Here is a 25,588-nt window from a genome sequence, read left to right as displayed (position 1 = left end):
AATTCAATTATTAATGGAGACGTGTCCTTTTGTTTCTCTCTGATTTGTCGATTTGTTCTGATTTGTCGATTTCACAGTGCAACCACACGAAATTGAAATTCTGCCTACCTACCAAGCTTTTCATTGTGATTTAACTCCACCCACCTCCTTCTTTGCTTTTTAATTACCTCATTATCAAGCTTTTAACTCCACGTCTGATTCATACGAGTCTGCTAGTTCGATTACCTGATTGGCCTGCTTGGATCTTTCTTTGGCTTTTCCGAATTACAAATTATATGTATTGGCTCTTGTGTTAGGGAGATCTTTTTCCGTTTCTTCTTTTTTTTTTTTCTTTTTTTTTTTTTTTTTTAAACCCACTCTCTCTCACAGATTTAACCACAAAAAATAGATCACGTGCCAATATTATGGTTGAGGACAACTTGTGCACCATCAGTGAAGGAGCAAACCCAACCATAAAATATGTATAAAGTCGCAATGGACGTGCCAGAAAGGATAAAGATAAATGGAAGCAGAATTGGAAGGGAAGAATATTTACATAAAGAAAGGGCAATCTACCCACTTAGAATTCACTTCTTTACATACAAACAAACCTTGCTTGAAAAGGTTACCGACTCGACACATTCATGTGCGTTTCAAGTCACCGTGAACATGAGAATCAACTTACTTTCAGAAGCAGATCAGCAAAGCGGTACGTACGTAGCTCACGAAACTAATCAGCTAAGCATGGTTGGATGGCCAGTCTGCAGCATCCTTTTGATCATGTCCATTCCAAATGCAGAATCCGAGGAACTGAACAAGGCATCGCAATATTAACTCAGCAGTCTAATCATATGAGATTCGGAGAAATTTTCTAAACAGTCATAACATTGACAACAACAACAACAACTACTACTACTTCTTGTTAAGAAAACAAGAGCAAGATGTTAGGTGCAGTCAGCCATATTCGTCAGTTTGCAAAGAACAAGGACTCATCTATCTGTTAACTAGACACTAGCACTCCAACCTAATGTTACAACAGAGTGCTGCTTTTGGTAGATGGAGCAGGTGTAAACTGCTATGACCAAGTCACATTATGATACATAAGTCGTAATAAAGTAGACCTGCATCAGGCTTGAAGATTCAGAACTTACAGTTTGGTGACTAATTTATTACTCATTGCTAAGTAACCAGTCCACAATTTTGTATCAACCTTTTAAACAAAATACTTTGCCAAATTTTGTATTAATCAATTGTCAGTACTCAGTACATACAATATAGTAACTTAAAATTCTATTTTCACAGAGTATCTTTTTTGGCAGTAAGGCATTTCATAGTAAAATTACTGCATTTCAATTGATCGCATCAGAGAACTACCAACCCCATTCTGCCTTAACAAATGTCTGCAAAGACAATTACATTAATTAAGGTGAAAAAATATTATTAGTGTCAAACAGTGATTGTTTTTCCTCACTCAAAGAGAAGATGTAAGCTATGTGTGCCATGTTTGAAAAGAGATATGAACAAAAGGAGAACCAACCTTGGGATAGTAATTTCATGGGGAAACCAGACTACACCCTCAAGATTCGGTATAGGGGGAACATGATCTTTCTTTTCATTCACAAATTTTATTATTTGGAACAAAACTTCATGAAGAGATGCTTCAAGCACGGCTCTGCGAGCCATTCTCTCTTCCAATGCACTCTCTGCACTCATACATCAAACAAATGTAAAGGTGAGGGTCAGCATAGCTTCCTGAAAGTGAAGCATTAGAAACTATAAATTCAGTTCACAATAGTAACTGTACCTCCTGGATCAATTACGACTTTAGAATTATGAGATTTGCCAGAATGTGCTTTGGGGTGTTGGGCCACATTCAAATTAATATACCACTGTTCCCACTGTAGCCTTTCTGTTTTAGGAGTGAACCATTTTGCCTGTTTGTTTTTTACTTCAAAGAAAGACAAGCAGATCTGCATCACAAACGATGGCAGTTTATTAGGAGTTCTTTCAGAAAAATATTTTGATACTGATGAAAAGCTTTAATGGAACAATGGGAGGATATAACTGGATAAAGTTTTGGATGAGAAATCAAAGAAGTGATCCAAAAATCTTGGTTGAAGAATTCCGTCTCCTAGCATAAATAAATTCTACCTGCAACAGTATGATTAGTTAAAGCAAATGAGAAGCACAAACCTGACTTTTCTTGTTTGGGTGTTTTTCTACCCAACTAATGAATTGCTCAATCTTCTCATCTATTTTCTTCTCAAGTTCCATATCACCACATTGAACCTATACCCAAAACAAAAAAAAAAAGGTTTACGTATAATAATCATACATATCAAAGGCTAAAGATCAGAGTGTAGCCTTTAGCTCAATCCCACATTGAGGATTATTTAGAATGTGGAACCAATACAATCATGAAGATTCATCTCAGAAAAGTAACACACAAGGAAAGAAATCTGATGCCAAAATTACTAGGCAAACAAAAAAAACATGATGAAGGAACTTCATTTCCTGTTGAGGTGTCATTAAGATTGCAACAGAATTTGCAGTTGGAAAATTCATTCAAAGTTGATTAATGTTAACTAACATGCACCTGCGGAAATGTTATACTGAATGGAAAAAAACAAACATTCAGACTTGAACTTTGTTAACTGACATTCATGATGCACCAAAGAACCAATATTTGGTGCATAAAAAACTTACATATGTAATTTCAAAAAGTTCCAAATCAACGTCTTTGGGCCGCACAAGACCTAAAGCCCGATGAAACACTATTGTGTGAAGTATGCCTGCACTCAAATTTAAACTGCTGTAAGCTCACATGAAAACAAATAAAATCATAGCGCAGTGAGTGCAGGATTATGTATTCTACATAATTAAAGGCAAACCGGAGATAAATAATACATTTGTTTACAAACCAGCACAAGAGTTCATAGACCAGACCCAAAAAATGCCCTTTGTTCTGTTGATCATACTATGGTTTACCACGTATCAGGAAATGACCAACGAAATTTTTTCACATTTGCAAGCTCAATTCTTTGAAGCATTATTTTTCACTTCTCAATCCCCACGTTTGATTATAGTTTGGTGCGGAAGTTAGTAAAGTATGTAAAAAAACAAAATTCAGTGTCCTCTACTGCCATTATAAACACAGATTCTTGCAGTATAGAATTAGTTGTTCAAAATCACTGTCGCATTGCCTCATAAAATGCTGACTTTTGGCTAACGGCCACTGCAAATCCAAAACAAACTGAAGGAACGCCCACGCTCCCAGTCTTAAACAAAGCTTATTCTACATAAAGACACTTCCTCGTCCCACGAAACAGATATACCTAAACACGTATCTTAGTTGAATTGCTCAAACAAGTTCTACACTGTACAATTTTTAATCTGCAGAGTTTACCATTGGCAAAACTGATTTGCATAACCATACTAATTATACACAACACATGCGCACATATAAAATACACAGATAAAGTAGGAAAGCACGTAAATTGAGTAATTTGAAATCAAATGTACAAAAAAAGAACCTGATACAGAAAGAAAAGAACAAATTCAATTGGAAACTTACAGCGCAGAACTTCCCGTATCTCAAAGTGCTCAACTTCCTGAAGCACCAGCAAAATTTCAATTTTCAAATATAAATTAATTCCTCAAATTTCACAAATATACTAAGAGAGAAAGATGGAAGAGAGAAGCATACCAATTCTTTGAGCTGGCAAACTTCACAGTTCATGGTGCGTTTGGCGATGAAAGTGAATTGGAGTTCAGAGTGATTACGAAACCCTAGCTTTCTGCGAGAAATTACAGTGGGCGTTTCGTATGTTGAGGAGAGCGATTGGGACTTTTGATCGGAGTGTGTCTGTTTAACTTCAAGTGATCGAAGTCTTCAACTGGAAGTCTAATCCTAATTGGCTTTTAACTTGGCGATGATGAAAGAAACAAGGTTCTAATTTAAATTTGGGCCTCTTGGGGCCTTTTTCGAAAACATAATGGGCTTTGGCCCATGAGACTGGCCTCATGATAAAGCGGTTTAGCCTAATGTTCTTTCTTATAGATTCCATGTGAACCCACAAATTTATTCATTATGCTCTCCAAACTGTTTTCAATTATTTTTCTTAACCCATTTTACCCATTAAGAAAACTTGTAAAACAAAAGTAATACAAAATATTGACCATTTTTAGAAAATATTCGACCAGAGAAAAGACCAGTGGTAAAACACGTGATTGTTACAGTCTATTACAAGAGTTCGAGTCTCATCTTCCTTCTTTTTCTGGAGGTTGGATCTTTTGACTTAAAGACCTCACACAATGGGCTGAATACCACATGACTAAAAGTGTTATTTGATGTTGATATTTGGATTCATATTGCCTTAACCTTACTACACTAAATATATTTTTCAATTCTTTTTCTTACCCCATTTTACCCATTAAGAAAACTTGTAAAACGAAAGTAAATAAATACAAAATTTTGACCATTTTTAGAAAATATTCGATCAGAGAAAAGACCAGTGATAAAACATGTAATTGTTACAGCCTATTACAAGAATTCGACTCTCATCTTCCTCCTTTTTTTAGACATTGGATCTTTTGACTTAAAGACCTCACACAATGGGCTGAATACCACATGACTAAAAGTGTTATTTGATGTTGATATTTGGATTCATATTGCCTTAATCTGACTACACTAAATTTGTTTTTTCAATGCATGGCTAATGTGGGATTCAAAGGTACGTACAAACCTAGAAAGAAAAATTCTCATTAGACTAAGGAAAGTTGTGTGATATAAAGCATATACAGGTGAAACGCATGTTGAGAGACTAATGTTTATTTATTGAAAATATACCAAACCGGTTGGTTCTTATCTTTGTCGTTGACAAGAGAGAATTTTAAAAAGTAATGTCAGCATCATATTATAAAGTTAGAAAACAATTATAATAAAAAGACAGAAGTAGAAGAAGAAAACCAACCATATATTTGTATGTGTGCTTCAAATTCATGAGTGTAATTAGTTGAAAGTGATATATAAATCCTCAATCTTGAATTGTTAACTGAATATTGCTTGCCTCCTTTCCGGTAAGGAGATAAAGAGATACTCATATTTCCAGCAAACACAATATATTACATTGTTGTTAGCAACAGTGGCGGAGGTAGAGTTTAATATTTGGGGGGGCCACAAGCTTTAAAACTATAGGATTTTTTGTGCAATCTATGCTATACTCTTTATACATTCAAAGAGTTTAGAAGATGATGGGGGGGGGCCCAGGCCATCTCAGGCCTATGAATAGTTCCGCCCCTGGTTAGCAAGCATGAATGTATGTAGGAGTTCCTACTTACATGATAAGGAGGAAAATAGTTTCGTTGTTAATTCAGAGTCTTTCAAGAGTGGGATATGCGATAGAGTAAAGAAATTAATTAATTAATTTAGTGTAGTGGAAAAGAGAGATGTAGCAATATTGCGGACAACTACTTCCACCTTATAATTAATTAGACAAATAGACTTTGGAATCTTAAAAAATAATTGTATGAAGAAGCTAGGGCGGCTTGCCTAGCTAGATTTTGACAGTCTTGACCTGACCTACAGTGGCTGGCTGGCTGCCGACTTGTTTATTTACCCACACAAAAACGTACGGGGCAGTTGAAGTTGAAGATATTGCAATCTACGGTAACTATATGGTGTTGGGCAGTTGGGGGTATTCTCAAACGACGTACGATCTTGTCCTGATTAGATAATACATTTATTTATTTATTTATCCATTAATTAATAAATATATTTTATTTATATGTATATATATATATATATATATATAATCTCAGTGGTGGTGTCTGCCGGCGTGATTTGGACCTACCTAAAACCTATTACTTTTATTTTGCCACAGGTCTTGGTCTTGCATTAGGTGAGACTATAAATTAGTATTGATTGAGAATGATAGTGATTATATTTTATGCTTTTCGCAACGATGTGAAACAAACCGAAAATATATACTAGTGTAATTAATTTAATGACAGGAGTGTCACCCTAGAAGGATAAGAATGTTCATAATATGGATTTCTAAATGCAATTATCCGTTCGAAGAACATTAACAATAAAAATTTCGAAATAAAAAATACTTGATTTCTTACATGTTATCAGTCATTTTCTTTACGAACAAATCACAATCGATATGTGTAGATTTTTTTTTATTTTTGTAATTTTAATAAGTTATTTTTACACATATGTATTAGTACCTTATCAATTGTGGTATCTATCCAAGAACTTGAGGCTCAAGTTTCAAGGTGGGTGGTGGTAGCTTGCTTTTATCAGTTATCTGAGTAGCAACAAGTTGCATATATGCTACGATTGCTTTATTTTCTCAAAGTGGTTTTGGAATATTATTTGAGAGCTTCGAGATGTATATCTTCTCGCTAGGGTGGGAGCTGTTGGTGTGTATTGATCAATTATAAGTTAATCACGCAATCACTGCTTTAGGGTTTTGTATTTATTTGTGGTGTGATTGTAAATCAGTCCAATTTATGGGATTCAGCCAATCTGGAGTTCCATAAAATATGAACTGTGGGGTCCATCTGTCAATTTCAGTAGAGAATAATTCAAGCCCTACCCCCATATGGTCCATACCACGCCACTTATCAGCAACATAACATTTGGCACTAATCATTTTCAAACTAAGAAATCTGCGTCCTAATAATTCAAGACTCTCGTTGAAACTTACATATCATGGTTGAACCTTGTCGGTATTATGCATCGCTATCTATTTTTGTTGTTCAACTCTTTATCAACTCGAAAGTAAGTGTTATTGAACTTGACCAAATGAAAAACCGAATATGTAAGTTTTTTTCTTAAAATTTGTTTTATTATTCTCGATCATTGAAAGTAATCTTAATTGGCACAAGAATCTCCTCACAACAATACTATGTGTACACTTTATTTATATTATAATATATATATAATCACCATGTCACGTGATGTTACGAACTATAATTTAAGACGGGATAAAACAGATGAGATGAGAGATTACTTACTAGAGTTTGTCCGCCTACCTGTCTGCTCCGATCACAAACTCCTATACATAGAAAACCAATCCGAGTCTTGGTAAGAGAAATAATAAGGATTTAAGACCCTGGTCGAGGACCTGGCGGTATGCAATAAAGTATACATCTATAGGGATCCAATTATCCTATAGGGCTGTATCTCACTGTCAGTGATAAATTCTCTCCGTTTGTCTACCTCTAAGGTAATTATCAGTCACACTGTTATAAGTTCCTCTGCTAACTAGCTATATCCAATAAGCACCAGCCCACATGCATGCAAAAGCTTTGCCAAGCGACATGATCTATGCAACTTCTGCACCAAGGATTTTGTCCATTCTAGCTTTTGTCAGGTTTGAAACCCTAGCTACCTACTTTGCTAGCCTCCCTCGGGTTTTGCTGAGCATACATATATGACCTATATATTTCATTTCATTATGGTTGCATTTCAATGGTGGTGGAGCCCATAGGGGAATGTTAGGATTAAGAACCATCCATTTTTCTCCTTTCAATGAATTTCGTGTCAACCTTTTCTCAGTAGGAGTAGGCCTAAGCTAGAATTCTATGATATGCGTATCCTTGCGAATTGCAAAATGTTGTTTGGATTCAACAGCTTGGAAAGAGAGAGATGTATGAGGATCCCAAGAGAGTTTGCAAAGGGACAACCCTAATGACAAGCTATTCTTTAAGTGACGTTGTGTTAGATTGTGAATAATCCAAGGAGAAATTTTTCTGTGTGTTGTACGAATTTGGGCCATCAATGGCCCTAGGGTATACATAGGAAGAAGTTGATTGAATTATAAGGTTTAGTGCAATCCAGTTGCAACGCATCGGGCCCCTCTATATGACCAAAGAATATTTGAAGTTTCTATTTGTAAGAATGATGTATAAGTTGTTCAAATATGTCACACGTTCATACGATAGTCAAAATGATCAATAATTCATATTTATGTTCATACGATATTCAACATGATCAATAGTTCAGATTTATAATCAAACTCATATTATTTCTTAAGTTGATAATAAATGAAATTTCACCAAATAAATTACATGACTAAGAATCCAAGTATTTCATTGGCAAACATCGATCATTAACTTGGACTTATTTGTGTTGGATTTTACTTTTCTTTTTTTTTTCTTCTATGTGTTGGATTTTATTTGTGTTGCATAACAAACATCAATAATTTATTAAGTACTCTAGATTTTGGTTTTATGAACGCAAAGGAAGTGAGAGAGAGAGAGAGAGAGAGAGAGAGAGAGAGAGAGAGAGAGAGAGAGAATTATTGACCACTTTAATGAAAAGAAAAGAGGAGGAAAGGTGAGGAGCCCTAGAAAAGCTGTATTGCCGCATAAGGAGAGGACACAGTAGTCTATTTAGAATGTGGAATTTTATCACATCCCATATTCCCATCTCCCCATATGCATATTCTCATGTCGTATCCACTCCCTACACTGCACTACTCACAAATTCTCATAATTCTCCAGACACTAATACAACATAATTAGGTTGTATATACTATTCTTGAAATATATGAAAGCATGTGATTTCATCTTTGATGAAGAAATTTAAATTCATTACATTACATTGTATCGTATATTTATTATCAACAATTGTAATTATTTAGTACGAAATCGAGTAATAATATTAATCATTATCAATACTCATATTTGATCTATCAAATGATATAACTTAAAAGTGAATTATCATGACTTAAAATTAGAATTTTTAATTCCGTATTCATCTCTTAAAATATCAAATTCATCACTTATCATAAAATACATACATCTTTGATGATTTCATCATGCTTGTTTGTTGGTTGTCTAAATTTTACATGGATATGGTCCATATAATTTATTATAATTGTAATAATAATGATAATCATATTAATAATTAAACATGGGTTTAGATTTAAGAAAATTGGAGAAAACAGAGAGAGAGAGAGAGGGAGCAATAGAGTGCCCGAGGATCGAGGAAGGACTGCCCCCCCACTCAAGCCACAGCAAGCATTGACGGCGACCTTGATTACCTGCCCCTTCTGCCCGCGCTGCCCACCCATGTGTATCACAAATCCTATAATCTCCTGTCGTTTTCTGCTGCCCGCACGCTGCCCGACCCTTCACAGATAAAAGCATGTCGGTCTGGTCTCGTCTCAAGTATCGCGCTCCGGACGGCACGCGCGGTCAGGTACGTACGTACACAGTACTACAACATCACCATCCATTCACCAATAATTTCCATGATTTGTTTTCTTTTTCTTTTTTACTTCCCAAAAAAATTTAAAAACTCAAAATTAAAAAAGAAAAAAAGAAAAAGAAAAGGAGGCAAGAGAAGGAGCTGTCTATTTTCATGTTGATCAACCCACTACTGGCAAAACCCAGCATGATTCATCATGGGACCCTTTTTTTCTTTTTTTGCTTTCCTTTTTCATTCACATTTCCTTTTTATATGTATACATGTATTCATGAATTAAGAACCAAAATAAGCTCCTTTTGATTTAACCCAGCAAGCAAGCCCTAGATCATTTGGGTTTTCAGTGAGTGCCTTGGTCAAAGTTGAAAGCTGAGCAGGTTCTGGCTCTGATGTGCATTTCACTTTACTTTACTATGCACACCCTCCCCTTTACTAACTCCATCTTCAATTTATTTGGCACTACAGTCATTAATATGGACTTATGGGTTTCCAAGTATTTGTACATCTTTTTCTTCTCTGTGAGAATGTGTAGTGAAATGCGTTTCATTTTCGAAAGTCAGAAAATTTTGTGTTTATAAGGAATTAGACTATTTCTCCTATTGTCAGTTGATTTTAAGAGGGAATCTCAATTTTCATTTGCGCTACAATCTTGAATTAGCTGTAGTATTCTTTTTTCGTTATTGCATTTTTCTCTTTTTCGGAATTTATTAAGGCCAAGTTTTAATGAAACCATATTATAGTGGCTCCTCTTTTTTGATAATTAAGTTGTTGACGAAGAACTTTATGTCACACAAACGAAATTGTAGTTTAAAATGAACCTAGTATGGGGTTGTATTAGTTTAATCTGTGGTGGGAATGGCCCTACCCTCTAACTAATCCATTTCAATTGCTTTGTGGAGTCAATTACAATTGATTTACTGTAGATTTTTAATTATTTATTAATTTAAGAGTGGGAATTTCCAAGATATCCGTAATTACACATTAGCCTCTCTAATATATTATATCTTAAGCGATAAGATTAGTGTTCATAATCAACAATCTTCAAGTCAAGATGGTGATTGACAAATGGTTCCGATAATTTGAGACATGTAGACCCCCACCCAACCCCATTTTAATTCACATCTTATATTCCTTCCAGATTTTCAAGCAATCTGCAAACATGGATCAAAAAGTAATTTGCATTCAAACCACAAGTTCTTAGAAGGTAGCTCTCGTTCACACAATCATGTAATTTACTGTGGGTCGTTGCCACGCAGAGTTAGAGCATGATTGGTCCAAATAAACTTGATTAGCAGTGATTGAATGGGCAGCTAACCGATAAGGGTTCCATCAGCTTTGATTAATTATTTCCAGTTTGTCTTATGCAGCATGTAATTAGGTAGCACAGTTTTTAAATTCACGCTCAAGCATACATGACCAAGGTCAAAGCTCTACTTTTTAAGCTTTTGGGACATTTCATACTTATTTTCCTCAGAATTTATAATGTGAACCAGTTGATTATGTGATTAAGTATTTGGTCAAGAATGTACTAATTAATTTCTAAAAATTCCATAAGTATGTTTCAAGATCATAGGTGAGTTATTTCTGATAGCGATCCACAGATATGTATTGATGTAAATCTCACTACGAGTTGCACATATATCCATGATTCAGAACCGTCGACTCACGCATAAACAGTATAAATTTGTCAAACTAATACCAACAAAACTCATGTGATCGAGTATGAACTGACTGCATTGATGGAAAGGAACAATGATGAATGTTTCAAATGCAGATGATGAAATGTGCTCATGTGGATGTGGTACTTGATATCAGACAACAAACCACACGTTTGAATAATTAGTTTAATTAGGTTTAAAATTACTCAATGTGCTGAACTTGAACACAGTGGCATTGGCTAGGCCAGCTCTTTGGTGTCGAGGTGGTGTGCGTGGCCATGGGTGGTGGTGGTGTGGGGAAGGCAAAATTGAAGCCATAAGTTTCGGGCAGTGGCTTTATAGTTGGTGTAGGGCCATTGGCTTTACACGTAGTTCCATGTGATTAGCCCACTCCATGAACTTGTAATGATGGTTCTCGAACAGCATCTTCAGGAAGAAAACACAAAAGACCCCCCCACACAACAAAGATTATTCTTTTAGAAAACTTGATTGCTATTATCATTATATATTCTCTTCTGCACTCCCCACTTCCACTAATATAATAAAATTTGGTCTCATTTTATAATCCCAATAGCCAAGCAAATCGCTTCTAATTGATACAAGCCAAAAGCTCTTGCACTAAGCCCCCTTCCCAACATCCTCGAAAAGATTGAAAAAAACACCTATTAGCTAGTGTGAATAATTAATTGTTCCTAATAAATTTGGCTGGGAAAGAGCTGCATGGAGAATACACAAGAAGGTGATTTTAATGCTTCCTTCAGCTGACTGTCATTGGAATCATTAGGGAAATAATGCAGTCTTGTCAAAATTATATTTTCTCATACGACAAAAACTTGGGTCATCAGGCTCCAGTGGAAAAGGGCATTGATTTGCAGATCAGAGGTCACAGGTTCAAATCTCATGGCATTATATTATTATGTGTGTGTGTGTGAAATCCCCCTCTCCTGTAGTTTATCGTTTGTACTAAAAAAAAAAAAAAAAAAAACTTGGGTGATCAAAGGGGGCAGGATAGACTGGGAATTTGAGAAAAGACCATTTACTTCCCTCCAAAAACCACCCACAACTGAATTCCAAATCCACAAAAATACAGCTTTATGGGAATCATTGTGTTGTTTAATTAGCTATATATACTAAAGTTGTGATATATACTTTCTTCCACATGCATTAGACCTATATATATATTAAAGCTCCCACTACCAATCCCCCTCCATTCTTTAACACCCCAAGAATATTTGGCCAACAAAGTCCCCTACAACTTAAGTCTTAAGTCACAAGGCAAGCCTTTTATTTGAATATCAAAGTTCCAACTCAATATATATCCTCTTACATAAATAGTAGCTAGATCACACATACACTAAATACACAACAAAAACCACTTTCTCATATCTCTTTTGCTTTCTCTCCACTAACTACTCCTCAAAAAAGATTTCATCTTTATTTGCTTTTTCTCTTTGTTTTTGGATTGTTGTAGATCTACAAAGAAGAGATCAGAAATTTAAGATGATCCAAGAACTGTTTGGCGGTGCAGGCCTTAGTAACATAGCAGGAGGAGGAGAGAGGAAATTAATCTCCATTCATGGTGGTACAACTTCTTCTCCTTCTCTTTCTCCTTCACAATCTCCTTCTTCTTCCACAACTACTACAACCACCGCGACCGCCACGACGACTACGACTACAGGTGAGAACTTGAGATGCCCGAGATGCGATTCTTCCAACACCAAATTCTGCTACTACAACAACTACAACCTTACTCAGCCCCGCCACTTCTGCAAGACCTGCCGCCGCTACTGGACAAAAGGAGGAGCTCTCCGGAATGTCCCAATTGGCGGTGGCTGCAGAAAAAACAAGAGTGCTACCGTGTCAACGACTCCCATAGGCAAGGCCGCCTCGGGGAAGTTGAAAATGGTTGCATCGGAAATTGGAAGGTCAGGATTCAGCGGGGGGTTCGACAACGATGTCCAAGCAAGCCCAATACTATGGGGCTCCCCTCAGAATTCTCATTTACTAGCCCTACTAAGAGCCAGTCATCAAAATCAAAACCCTAACCCTAACCCTAATCCTATATGCAATTCTGTAAATGTGAAGGAAGAGGGGGCTATGAATATGATTGGATCCCACATGATGACCACTGAGCCAGCAATGAGCACTGCTCGAACTCTGGGGTTGGATCCAGTGTGCCAGGCTCCTTCACTTGGTCTGTGCAGCTCTTTCTGGAGAAACAACAACCAAAATCAACAACCTCCACACCACAACCAACAAAACGGCTTCCCAGTTGGTCATGAGGTGCAAAGCAATATTGGAATTCAAGAACTGTTTCAGAGGCTAAGATCATCGTCGTCGTCATCATCAGGAGGTTATTATTCTGATCATTTAAATAATGTGGTTATGTCATCTTCTTCTTCTACATCCTCCATTTTGGATTCAACTCCGGCTGTTGGTGGCGGCGAAATGGGCTACTGGAACCCGGCATTTACAGCCTGGTCGTCAGATCTTCCCACAACCAACGGTGCATATCATTAAGCCTTTTGTTAAGGGGATTTTTAAATTTGTGTTAGCTAGCTAGGTTCTTTTTTTTACTTTTTCTTTTTTTCTTTTTTCTTTTTTTAAATTTTGGTTATGTTTGTGTGGGTTGTGATATTATGATGGCTTTAGCATCAGTAGCTAATAGCTATCCTTCTCTTTCTTCTCTATCTGCATGTGTGTTTTAAGGTGTAAAGGATATGAGGGTGTACCAATTAAGGACCAAGAAATTAAATTAAACGTTTGTTATTTGTTAGTGTTAATTTCTTGATGTTATCGCATTATTATTTGGCATAAAATAAGAGGGGTTATGCTTAGATCCCTTAGAAAAGTGTAATTCAGCAGTTTAATTATCTTAGTCAAGGGTAATGTGACAAATTTTGGGTTCCCCCTATATAGCTGGCTACAATTAATTATATTTCCTAAAGATCTAAATAAATTTATCTATGTAAGAAAATATCTGGAATAGTTGATTGGATCAATTGAGAGAGAGAGAGAGAGAGAGAGAGAGAGAAACTGCAATTTTGTGATAGAAAAAGTTCACCACTATGAGTTCTTGGTTGACTAAACAAGTTTAGTTATTTGAGAGTTTATTTGGATTATATTAATTGATTAAGTGAAGTGAAGGTGAAAGTGGTGGTGTACAATACTGTTGGGGTGGTGGAAGGCACATGAAGATTCAGGGGTTGTGTTTGGTTACGAGAAAGTGAAGAATGAAGTGTAAAAAAAGCAGCCTTTGGAAAGAGTTTCCCTTTTATGCAGCGATTTGATTCTTATTACAGTCGGCCGTCAGAGGATTCCTTCTATACTTGCAGCCTTTGTAAAATCTGGTGTCTGCTCTCTGCTCTAATTGCCTGCTTCTCTGGAACTTGCTCATACTTATTTATGCCCTTTGGGTGCTCAAACATCAAAAGGGCACCATCTCTCTCTCTCTCTCTCTCTCTCTCTCTCTCTCTCTCTGTGGTATGTTCATAATTCTTTTGGTGTGAGCATGCATCTTTTTGAAGCTTAAAGTTTGCATGTATCAGAACACTTGAGCAAATAGAGGGGGGAAAAAAAGAAAGAAAGGTAAGAAGAGCAAAATTTGGATAATATTCTGGCTAGGCCTATGGGGCATGTTTTTAGTATTTATCCAATATATATAGAACTTTAATTGAGGAAAAAATAAACTATATGAACTCGAGTTTTGAGCAATAAGGATATATCATATAGTTAGCTACTTGATGAGTCGAGGCGCTTGACAAGACCATGATTGTATGATTGTATTGTGGCTGCACAATGCACATGCTGTGTACGCTGCCAGACTATGCTGGTTATGCTCCTATGGTCCCTGATTGGGACCCTATTCAGGATGGGCCTGCTTGCTTTCTAGAGTTGTTAAACCTGGACCTTCATTGCCCTCTTATAGAAAGGCATATAACTACGTCTTTGTAAAAGTCTAGTTGGGGTCCAGGTTTATCAAGAACAAGGAGAGAGAGAGAGAGAGAGAGAGAGAGAGAGAGAGAGAGAGAGAGAGAGAGAGAGAGAGAGAGAGAGAGAGAGAGAAACTGCAATTTTGTGATAGAAAAAGTTCACCACTATGAGTAACTAAGAGGTACCAATTGTCAAAAAAGATTTGCAGCTCAAGTGGTTAAGAACATTCGAATCTCTCCCCCATTGTCGCTTGAATCCAAAAACGAAAAATGAAAAGAGGGTACCATTTGTCTGACCCAAATTTCAATTTTGTTACCGTAATTTTCTTGGTAGTTTGAATTTTCTATAGTTTGAATTCAAACAACTGTGGAGGGAAATGTGGAGCTCTGCTCACTGGGCACCAGTAGGCCGCTCTTAGAGGGGAATCTGCTCTTTTTGCTGATGTTAATTAATTAGATGGCACTCTTTTCGCTTGATAATTTCCTACTTGATTGCTTATTGCACAATGAAAAATCTTGAAGACATTTCTGACTGAGCAAATAAAAAGGAACATCAGTTTTTTTTTTTTTTTCTTAGTAGAAATTGCTGGTGCTCTGTTCGGTCAATGCAGCTTGAGCTTGTGGTTTGAACTCTAAAATGAGTTCTTGGGTCAAAATCACGTTGGCATGTTAAAAGTCCTAAATGTGTGACAAACTTTCTAATGAGACTAATTGAAGCCAATCTTCTGAGCACCATTGTTGGACTTATTGTATAGAAATGAACATGTCCTATGATATTAGACATGAACATGTAAGAGAAATTAATCCTTTTTGGGACTGTGGCAGTAAGAAATCTAACACAATGACACTTCAAAACATCTTATTTCCCTCACCCTAAACCTGTTTCCCCTTTCTTTTTTCGACAGTCACACCCTCGTAACTGAAACTTAAGAACTACCCAATTTTAAGAAAGAAAGAAAGAAAAATGAAAGAACATACAGAGTTACATGATCAAAGAGTAAATAAATTGTCTATCAGTGCTTGGCCTTGCCGCAAAGCAACGCGTTCAGAGGCATATCGTTCTCAGTGAAAAGGCTGTGTTCGTTGTTCCAGACTCTGACATACAATTGCTGTCCCAAATATCTCCTAGACCAGATTGCAGACCTTAAATTCCACATACCCTTGTTATCCAAAGACACTAATACAGCACTCCATCCAGTTGGATATACCTGTCAATTTTGTACACCAAGTAACATTTCAGTAATGATTAACGTAGGATTAAATCTCCGAAATTCTGCATAAATGGGATGATTATATCAGTACAAGTTGCTAAGTTTCAATTACCTGAACTGTGTGTCTAGATACACCATCTACCAAATTGTAGCGTCTCCTCATATCTGGTGTCCAGTTACCAGAGCCATATCTGAATATTTGAAGTCCAACAAAAAGTAAAAGGCAAATTATCAAAACAAGATAAGGTTTGAGCAATATTTTGTTGTAGTTGTACACATTATAATTGTACATAGAGAGGCCTACCCAACAACATAGAAACTGTTTCCATCAAGATGCCAAGATTGGAGCGTGGGCTCGGTGTTCTGGAAGACGATTTCCACGAAGTCATGAAGGGTGGTTCCTACAACAGAGGCGCCAAATACTGCAGGGCCTGGAGTAGGTGTGTCCTTGATTGTGTCCAAGTTGAAGACACCGGGGATGTTAAGCCAATCGGCGAGTTTTAATGGTGTTGCTGGATCAACATAAGATATCTTATTCACAGCATACCGAAGCTTGCCACCGATCTTAGCAGCAGTGTTGGCCAAAACTAGTCTCCTGACAATTGGAATAGTTCCATAATGGAATGACCCCTGTGGGTTAGGCCGGGCTGCATTTGCTGTCAAATTCAATCTTCACGCACAAGAAAATAAAAACAGTTAGTTAGATGACTATCAAATCATTAATCAAATACTGCTAGAAAATGTCACATCATTTGATATATATGTATGCTTCTGAAAAAGGGCAACCGAAAAGATCTCAAGAAAATTATAGCTACCTGATTGTCCTGGCTTGCTTCATAGACCAGTGAATGTGATAGGTTGGACCAATTGGCAATGGCCCTGAAGCAGGGGTGTTAGAACCAGCGTAACGGAGATATCCAGTGGTTGCGAGGATTGGCTTTGTGAATCGGGAAGAGGCAATGATAAAATAGTCCTTGAGTGAACCGTGCAAGGTGACCAAAACAGCTACAGATTGGCCTGGATGAACGTCAAGTGATTCATAGACCTCTTGCAAGGTATGAGCTCCTTCAACTTCAACAAGTGTCATTGTATGGCCCTGAATTCTAAAGTTAATTGAAGTTGCAATGCCAACATTTGAAACCCTGAACTTGTATGTCTTTCCTGAAAGAATCCAACAAAACTTTTCAAATCTAATATTTATGGCATACAAACACTTTTGAGGAGGGCTAATATGGTTACCTTTTTCGCCAGTGAAGATGGCGGATTTATGATGCCCATTGATAAGAAGACCATCAGGAAGAGGAAGAGTCTTGCCAGAGTCCAAGGTTTGCTGCAATACCTGAAAACATAAGAGCATCCATCAGTAATCAGATCATTCTTCTTGATATAAACTTCTTCCTATTGTTCCATTTATGAACAACATGTTATGTTACTAGCCTGTAAATCTAGACCACTCCAACAACATAACATGTCATACTCAACATCCAAGCTCAAAAAAAAAAAAAAAAAAAAAAAATTGAAGTAAAAGAAAATGTGAAATGATCCATGATCTTAGAGTTACATACCTTGTGGCTGTTCTTGTACCAATCACTAACAAGCAGGGTAAATTCTCCAGCGGGAATTGGATATGGGACTGCTATCACAGACCTGTGTGCAATATTGAAACCCCCAAAACCACCAACAGCCCTGTGCAGTTTGGTAGAAGGGAAGTAGTTGAAAGTTCCAATCTGATCTTTGGCTTGAAACTTGTATGTCCAGTTTGTGTTTGGAGGAATCGGGCAATTTGTTCCCAGCACTCCGTCTTGCCATGTGGTCTTTCGCTGTTTGATCCCGTTCCTGATTTTCACACAGAGCAGAAAATTAGTCCCATGAGGAGGAGCCAAGCATCACAAATTTTTTTAAAAATTTACAACCATAACAACTACCAGCAAAAATTATCACCATGTAATGAGGAAAGGCTCATCCAACTTGTTAATGACATTAACGATTATGTTGTCATTGGTCACGGCTTCGATTGTTGGGCCAGGAAATTGACCATTGATAAGGATACCCTGCATAAATTAACCAGAACTTTTAAATAATTAAGCACAAGAAATACATAACAGAATCGGATGATAAATAAAAGGGTCAAAAGCCAAAACCTTTTGAGGGATGCCCAACGGAGAAACAAGTCCATATGTAACTGTCCATGTATAATACAAATATGGGTCTTCTGCATTAATGATGCAGAAAGCACTCAAGCTAACCAATATTCCCACCAAAAAATGCAAGAAAATGGTTGGCCTCATTGTATCAGCTTCTATATATTAATCCTTGAAATTTCTGAATTCTGCAGAAATTAAAGAACATGTCCGCACAAAAACTAATTAGTACCGAATACCAATTGGGGAAGGCAAGACAATCATAGTTGTGGAGTACATAGTTAGAAAGATGAATGAGCATACGTACTGAATTGTTGCCAATCTCCCCAAAGAGCAGAGGAAGATTGAAGTGCAAGTGTGTAGCCGTATGGTTGAGTTGTGCAAGTTAACAGATGGAGGGGCTTATTTAAATGGGCAAGGAAAGGAAGCAGCCATGAAGAGCCTCGGGGAGCAATGCCAGCGTGGCTATACGGATGTGCACGAAGACCGATGGGAAAAATCGAAGCTCATTTGCGGCGCACTTCATGCTCAAGCAGTCAGCTACCTGCATATGCTACTCATTCACAACTCATGATATTGGCTCACACATTATTGATGATTAATTACTATTTTTACACATATAGTGTACAGAGTGTTTATACGCCTATGCTGCTATGCATGTTGGAGCTTATTAATTAGATTTAGTTTCTTGATGTTGCAAAAACCGACCAATGAATGAATGCTATTTTCTTTGTTTGAGTTTTTTTTTAGTGATGGAAATGTGTTGTGTACGTGAGGCTTGGTGTTGGTGGGTGGACTTTGGACGTCGGTGGCCGCGGTGGCGGGAAGGAGAGAAGAGATCAAAGAGGCAGAAAGCAAGCGGGAGCTGCGCAGCTTAGAACGGATCCATATTCATTGCAATTAATATATGATAAGTTTTTTTTTTTTTTGGTTGGTATTAATTAATTTTTATCTTTAGATTTCTTGACTGGTCTTTGAGGAGTTGAATTAAATGGGGGTTTTAGATCTCTCGCAACCTCACATGACGAAAACAAGCAGAAAAGCGAAGACAATGGAAGGGCAGAGTGGTCAATTTCCAGCACGTCCTCTGTTTCTTCATCTTGTTCAAGTCCCTGGCCTCCTCTTTCCCGCCCTGTTGGCCCTTTGAGTATTGACAGTTGAAGGGCGCAAGTTGGGCTTCTTCAGTCTGGAACAAACAAACACACTTTGCTAGCTAGCTACTTGCAACTTTATATTTAGACCCTTTTCTTTTCATTTTAATGGGGAGGGAATCACGTTCATGATCTGTACTAAAGAGTAACTACGAGTACCAACTACGATTTCAACTTTTTAATACTAACGGCCGTGATACATGACGGTTGCTTATTGATTGTAAATAAATAAAACTTATCGTGAGTTCATATATAAGCAAATGAGATATTACCATATCAATTAGGATTTAAAAACTTAGAATATGAGTTTATAATTGGAGAGTATAAGGATGTCGTTATTTTCCTTAAATTAAGGACATTCTATTTATAGGTTCTAAAACCAATACTCGAACCTATTCAACTTTTATGTTATTTTTTTAAGGATTATTCATGCAAAATATCAGTTAAATCGGAAATTGTTTAGCTATCCAAGTATTCATATTTTTGTTTCACTTTTATCTAGCAAACTACTTTTTTTTGCGTATTTTAGATGACCAAACAAGTTTCGATATGGATGATTTTTTGTGTGTAGAAATAACACTTGAATTGATGACCTAAAACATAGACAGTTGAAATGCGTTGTTGTGTAGCCCTAAGAAGGATGTGTGGATATTTCGTACAAAGAAATGCATCCTTAACATAACCGTATAACTTAGCGTACTCAAATTATTATAACTAAAAGCAAAATGAACTAACCTAACATGTGCGAGTTCATAAATGCATAGTCAATTTAAGGGAGAAGGGTGTAGAATATAGAGACTGCTAGTCCGAGCGAACCTACATCTTACCCTATGAGACATGGTATAGACTAGTGTATTGAACAAAATTATGTTCCATATGTACAACAATAGAAGTCGATGGAAGAAAATATGTTACATTGATAACTTAGGACATTGAGAAGTCAATTTTTATGACATTATTAGTTGTATTTTAAGTATATTTGTACAAGGATATATAGAGCATTTAGAATGCTACACTAAACAATTAAACATCTATTTTCGACAATTAGACTGTGTTTATAAATTATACTTTTAAATATCCTTCAACCAATTGAACAGATTATTAATGTTAGTATGAACACCCTCCTAGTACATGAAGTGTAAAGTCAATGAAAAGCTTTTTTGATGGGCAAGTCAACTTTTAGAATAGAATTGGCAATGGATCCCAAGAACAGATCTGATGGGGAAAACAAGAACAAGATCCATCTTCTAGGTTTTGTTAAATAGTATGATTTGGGGGCATATCCAGGTGTTAACTTACACATGGCACGTAGGTGGACCTCAATTCCAACACACGTGACATTCAATTCTCATCATGTGCCCGTCATGGGATTTTTAAGCCACCCTTCAACATTCATACCAATTACTCGACTGTGCTCTCTCAATTCAATCATTATAAACATAGGTCAAATGTTCTTGTAGGTTTATTGCTTATATTGGGTAATCTAATTCCGAATTTGGGTAAAACAAGTGTTCTCAAAGCTTTGAGCAGTGGCAGAACAATTCACCTCATTTTTGTTATTTTTTCCTCTTTTTACTAAATTCTACCAAACTTAAGCTTTGGGCTTGATCAAGCTCGGGCTGCATGCACAAGGATTCTAGAAAACTATCTCATTTTGGTTATGTTTTTTTATATTTAGAATAAGTGATAATTGTATTCATAATTTAGGCATCAAAATTATCCGCCACAAAGGCATAGACAACTAAAAAAAAAAGATTAATACAAATGTGGAAGCACAATAGCCATGCATGGTTATTCTAGATACAGAGACATACACCATAAGGTATATCTTCACTAATAATGATATAAAGCCAAACAAATTTGAGCATAAAAAACCGCAAGAATGAACAAATCAAACATTGACTGCAGGCCTCATTTTGGTTCAGCTGATTGTGTTGCTAAGCTTGAATATTTGACCCAAAAAACGCTTTGAATATGCTTTTGAATTCAAGTAAAATCCTTTGGGGAAAACAAAAATCAGTTTAAGCCTTCACCATGAAGTTTTCTTTTGTTTAGTGGGTTATGCTATGAGCCAACAGTTTAGCCCTCAATAGCTGCATTTTGAAACATCCTCCAGTCCATGTCTTTCCTTTGTCCCAGAGGATCTGCAAAAAGCAAGCCCACCCTTGGATGTCCTACTAGGCTCATGGGACAGGACCCAAGCAATTATTATTATTATTTTTAGTACTTATATTGGGTAATCAATTAGAGTGCAATTGTGTTTATCACCATCTTTAATCATCACCATCTCATGTGCAATGTGATAATAAGTTAATAACTACAGTTAAACTTTCACAATGGTGACGGGTGATTAGTGGACACCGTAATTATTAGTGGAGTAGTAAATGGTGAATCATAATTAAAAATGGTGAGCAAACATAAACTCGTACATTTTTCATCGATCATTTTAAAAGAAAACATAAATAATAATAATTTATAGAAAAACAAAGTTTATACCTTAAAAATATATTATATAACCATAGCATACAATATTTTCCAGTACAAAGGCAAAGGAAAATTCATCTAAATTTAGAATTATACAACTAAATATGAAAAAGAAAACATTAAATAAGAATCTTCTCTTTTACTTTCCTTTCTGAAACATGTCTTCACTTCAGTCAAACTTTCATGACTCAAGAATTAGACGCCGAAGAATTCAAGGTCATTCTATGGGTGCCGGCCAAGAGCTTTGCCACACAGAAGAGTATTTGAAGGAATGTTATATTCATTAGCCAGGCTGCGGACAGGATTCCAAACCCTGAGATAAAACTGTTGACCAAGATACTGCCTTTCCCATATAGCAGACCTCAAGTTCCACATACCTTGGTTGTCTAGGGACACCAATATTGTGGTCCAAGAGTTTGGATACACCTTCAAAAACAAAACAAAAAAGATTACATTTTAGTTAACCAAAATTTGAAGCTAATTTGGAAGGTCCTACAAGTAAGCATATGCTGTCATTTCCAGGCTCTCTTTTACCTGAGCAGTATGTCGGGTAAGAGCATCAACTAGATTGTATGTTCTTCTCTTGGCTGCTGTCCACTGTCCGAAACCATAGCTGTATTTGTTCAAACAATAAAGATTTTAGTCTATCCGTTGATCTCACAAAAGCTTAAACTGCAAGAAAGCACATTTGACATACCCAACAACCCAGAAATCATAGCCGTCTAGATGCATAGATTGGAGGGTGTTTTCATTGTTTTGGAAAACAATTTCGAGGAAGTCATGGAGTGAGGCTGGCACTACAGGGGTAGCTATGAATGTGGAGCCACTGGAGGGAACGGTTTGGATGGAATCAGAGCTGTAGACACCAGGGATGTTAAAATAATCAGCAAGCTTTAGAGGGGTATCGGGGTTCACGTAGGAGACTCTGTTGAATGCGTAACGCTGCTTTTCATTTATCAAAGGTGCTGAATTGGCTAATATAATTGTCTTTGTTGGGGTGACTTTGCCATAATGGTATGAGCCCTGAGGATTAGGCCTGGCTGCATTTGCTGTCAAATTCCACCTGCAAGAAAAAACCAAGTTCAAATTACCAAACTAAATCATTATAGCCTAAAGTCCAACACATCTAAGGCTCCTTTTGTTTGAATAATCTTTAATAAATACCTGAAAGTTCTGGCTTGCTGCACAGACCAATGTATTTGGTAAGTAGGACCAGCGGGAACGGGTCCAGAAACTGGGGTGTGAGAGTTTGTGTAGTGTAGTACTGAAGTAGCTGTAAGAACTAGCTTAGTAAATCGTGTGGATGCAACAATGTAGTAATCCTTTGGAGGTTGATTTAGGGTTACAAGGACAGCCACTGATTGGCCAACATGTACGTCAAGAGAGTCATATGTGTTCTGAATTGTGTGAGATCCTTCAACTTCAACTAACTTCAGCGAATGGCCCTGAATCCTGAAGTTTAATGAGGTTGACAAGCCTACATTTGAGATCCTGAACATATATGTTTTGCCTGAAATCATAACAAGGAAAAAACACAGTTGAACATTTTTCATCAGAGTGAAGGTTAAAATATTTCCCAGAGAACTAAGAATGGCCCAAGTGATTGAGGATCAAGATTGAGCATTACCTTGATCACCAGTGAAGGTGTTACTTGTCTGCCCATTTATAAGAACACCAGCAGGAAAAGGAAGAGACTTTCCTGAGTCCAAAGTTTGCTGCAACGCCTGCAAACATCAAAACAGGATAACTTAAGTAAATTAGAATGCAAAAATGTTTATCAACACTTTCAAAGCAGTAAGATTGGACAGTACCAGCAGAAAAATATTCTTAACAATATCATCTGCTTAATATATTTCAACAATTTAACAAAAACACATGTAGAATGGCCTTTATCATGCTCATATTTGTCTTACCTTATGGCTGGTGTTGTACCAATCACCAACAAGTAAAGTGAAATCTCCATCAGGGTTTGGAAAAGGGATTGGGATCCGAGGTCTCTCGTAGATATTGATGGCTCCAAACGCTCCAGCAGCTCTGTGCAATTGCGTTGATGGGAAATATGTGTAGGAACCTATCTGATCCTTAGTCTGAAACTTGTAGGTGTAGTTTGAGTTTGGCGGGATGGCGCAATTAGTTCCCAATACCCCATCTTGCCATGAGTTCTTCCTCTGTTTAATCCCATTCCTGGTTGTGGCCAAGAAAATTTGTTGTTATGCACATGTCACTATGCTGAATGCCACAATCATTCAGACATTGAATACAAGAACAGAAATGAAGATTTGTGAGATATATAACAATATGATTCTTTTCATCATTTCTATAACTTTTTAACCATCCCAGACATGTAAGCCAGTGCAATCCATGCTTCAACTATGCAAATCCTGAATTAAGAGGTGCCTAATTGTTTCGTCGGTGGCACAGAAATGTTGGGGAAAAATATATGAAACAAAACTCAATTAAGACTTTCAAGCTCAAATTTCCCATCAATTAAAATCTAGGAACAAAATCCTCCACACGAGTAAGCATAATGCAGTCTTTTGGCTTAAATTTCTTTCCAATTGTCATCCTAAAATTTCATAGCAGATTAACATAAATTTAAGGGAAAATATTCCCCTTAGGGCCGCTACCAATCCTTTATTTCTGTATGTCGGATACCAAACCAGCATTCTGGCTGTTCTGAGTTAAGCCCTGAACTAGAAAAGCATGGAACTTTTCATTGCCTCAGTAAATAAAAGTTCTTTAATTTAAATAAAAAAGGAAAAACAAAACAAAAAGAAAAAGACTAAGGCATTTGAGCTAATAGACTGGGAAAGAGAACCCTGAGCCAAGAACTACCACAACATCAACAAAACCAAAAACAGTAAAGCATTAGAAGTAGATGGAAGGCTGAACTCACCATGTTAGGAGAAAAGGTTGGTCCAGCTTGTTAATAAGGTTGAGGATGATGTTGTCATTGGTGACCACATCAAGTCTAGGGCCAGGAAATTGACCATTGATAAGGATTACCTTCAAAACACCAAAAGACACATTTTATCAGAAAAATCCAAGATCTCCAAAAACAGAACTGACATTGCAGAAATGGCAAAGACCACCACCTGTTGAGGAACGCCAAGAGGAGAACGAGTCCCATAAGTCACAGTCCAAGTGTAAAACTTATATGGGTCTTCTGCTTTCACCACAGCAACACTGAAAACAGCCAAAACCCCACAAACCAAGTGGAGCAAGACTGCCTTTTTCTCCATTGTCGTCCCTGCAAAATGCAAATTCTCAAAACCAGGTATTTGGGTTTTGGGTTTAATTTAATCCCTTTTTCTTTTGGTCAAATTGGATGATGTGGGTGCAGTAAGTGCCAGCCTTTTTATAGCAGCAGCGCGGGAAAAAGTGCTTCACCAAATGTGTCCTGCTTCTGCTTTTTCGAAAATAAAATCTGTTTTTAATTTTATCCAGCCATCAATGTTCTCGTATTGGGTGCATAAACGCGTTTTCGCTTTGATGATAATTCTCCATTGCTTAGATTCGAAGCCAATTTGAACCCATCATTCGTGAGCTAAAGTGAAACTGCGTGTCACACTTTGTCCATAAACCGCCTCTAATTGCGCCAGTGATGTTGAAATTATATTACTTTTCCTCCTTTCGGTCTGTTTTAGTGTTTTTCTCTTTTAATTTTTTTTGACTCTTCCTTTCATTGAACGTAGGGTTCTCTCATAAATATATTGGATAATGAAACTCATCATAGGTAGTTCTATTTGTGATCCCAACACATGCCTACAGTTAATGTGAAAGCACAATGCTTGTTCAACAAATTAAATGCA

The 25,588-nt window shown here is 36.9% G+C and overlaps 4 protein-coding genes across 5 annotated transcripts; 1 reads left to right on the top strand and 3 right to left on the bottom strand.

The window, feature by feature from the left end:
- LOC18769302 (autophagy-related protein 101) lies at nt 434–3,882 on the bottom strand. Its single transcript, XM_020568766.1, has 7 exons — nt 3,686–3,882; nt 3,554–3,590; nt 2,686–2,771; nt 2,173–2,268; nt 1,784–1,949; nt 1,517–1,682; nt 434–789 (listed from the first exon to the last, which is right to left on the bottom strand). Exons 1-7 carry the CDS (start codon nt 3,716–3,718, stop codon nt 714–716), a joined length of 660 nt encoding a protein of 219 aa, XP_020424355.1. The 5' UTR covers nt 3,719–3,882; the 3' UTR covers nt 434–713.
- On the top strand, nt 11,840–13,640 carry LOC18770664 (dof zinc finger protein DOF5.7). The gene is made up of 2 exons (XM_020569381.1): nt 11,840–12,132; nt 12,329–13,640. Exon 2 carries the CDS (start codon nt 12,358–12,360, stop codon nt 13,375–13,377), a length of 1,020 nt encoding a protein of 339 aa, XP_020424970.1. The 5' UTR covers nt 11,840–12,132; nt 12,329–12,357; the 3' UTR covers nt 13,378–13,640.
- Nucleotides 15,540–18,518, bottom strand: LOC18771826 (L-ascorbate oxidase homolog). 2 transcript variants are annotated; one of them, XM_020568664.1, is made up of 9 exons: nt 18,449–18,518; nt 18,142–18,329; nt 17,942–18,051; nt 17,566–17,836; nt 17,240–17,339; nt 16,816–17,161; nt 16,305–16,670; nt 16,113–16,191; nt 15,540–15,997 (listed from the first exon to the last, which is right to left on the bottom strand). In XM_020568664.1, exons 2-9 carry the CDS (start codon nt 18,286–18,288, stop codon nt 15,803–15,805), a joined length of 1,614 nt encoding a protein of 537 aa, XP_020424253.1. In that variant the 5' UTR covers nt 18,289–18,329; nt 18,449–18,518; the 3' UTR covers nt 15,540–15,802. The 2 variants fall into 2 exon arrangements, with proteins under 2 accessions (XP_020424253.1, XP_007203632.1); XM_007203570.2 differs by lacking the exon at nt 18,449–18,518 and having other exon boundaries at nt 18,142–18,375.
- LOC18771185 (L-ascorbate oxidase homolog) lies at nt 21,769–25,206 on the bottom strand. The gene is made up of 8 exons (XM_007204764.2): nt 24,872–25,206; nt 24,673–24,782; nt 23,690–23,960; nt 23,404–23,500; nt 22,941–23,286; nt 22,474–22,839; nt 22,311–22,389; nt 21,769–22,202 (listed from the first exon to the last, which is right to left on the bottom strand). Exons 1-8 carry the CDS (start codon nt 25,016–25,018, stop codon nt 21,999–22,001), a joined length of 1,620 nt encoding a protein of 539 aa, XP_007204826.1. The 5' UTR covers nt 25,019–25,206; the 3' UTR covers nt 21,769–21,998.

This window comes from Prunus persica, chromosome G7 (genome assembly GCF_000346465.2).
Source record: "Prunus persica cultivar Lovell chromosome G7, Prunus_persica_NCBIv2, whole genome shotgun sequence".
Classification (NCBI taxonomy): domain Eukaryota; kingdom Viridiplantae; phylum Streptophyta; class Magnoliopsida; order Rosales; family Rosaceae; genus Prunus; species Prunus persica.
The sequence above is the reverse complement of the archived record's forward strand: the minus strand, read 5'-3'. Positions and strand labels throughout refer to the sequence as shown.

Excerpts from the sequence above, each read along its gene's own strand:
- LOC18771826 (XM_020568664.1), bottom strand. The coding sequence starts at position 18,288 with ATGAGGCCAACCATTTTCTTGCATTTTTTGGTGGGAATATTGGTTAGC. Across the intron at positions 17,162-17,239 it reads CATCTTCACTGGCGAAAAAG|GAAAGACATACAAGTTCAGG; the intron begins GTAACCATATTA and ends GGATTCTTTCAG. Across the intron at positions 16,671-16,815 it reads AAGCAAGCCAGGACAATCAG|ATTGAATTTGACAGCAAATG; the intron begins GTAGCTATAATT and ends TTGTGCGTGAAG.
- LOC18769302 (XM_020568766.1), bottom strand. The coding sequence starts at position 3,718 with ATGAACTGTGAAGTTTGCCAGCTCAAAGAATTG. Across the intron at positions 3,591-3,685 it reads TTTGCCAGCTCAAAGAATTG|GAAGTTGAGCACTTTGAGAT; the intron begins GTATGCTTCTCT and ends CTGGTGCTTCAG. Across the intron at positions 1,683-1,783 it reads AGTCGTAATTGATCCAGGAG|AGAGTGCATTGGAAGAGAGA; the intron begins GTACAGTTACTA and ends GTATGAGTGCAG.
- LOC18771185 (XM_007204764.2), bottom strand. The coding sequence starts at position 25,018 with ATGGAGAAAAAGGCAGTCTTGCTCCACTTGGTTTGTGGGGTTTTGGCT. Across the intron at positions 23,961-24,672 it reads CAACCTTTTCTCCTAACATG|GAATGGGATTAAACAGAGGA; the intron begins GTGAGTTCAGCC and ends GGCCACAACCAG. Across the intron at positions 22,840-22,940 it reads CAGCAAGCCAGAACTTTCAG|GTGGAATTTGACAGCAAATG; the intron begins GTATTTATTAAA and ends TTTTTCTTGCAG.
- LOC18770664 (XM_020569381.1), top strand. The coding sequence starts at position 12,358 with ATGATCCAAGAACTGTTTGGCGGTGCAGGCCTTAGTAACATAGCAGGA.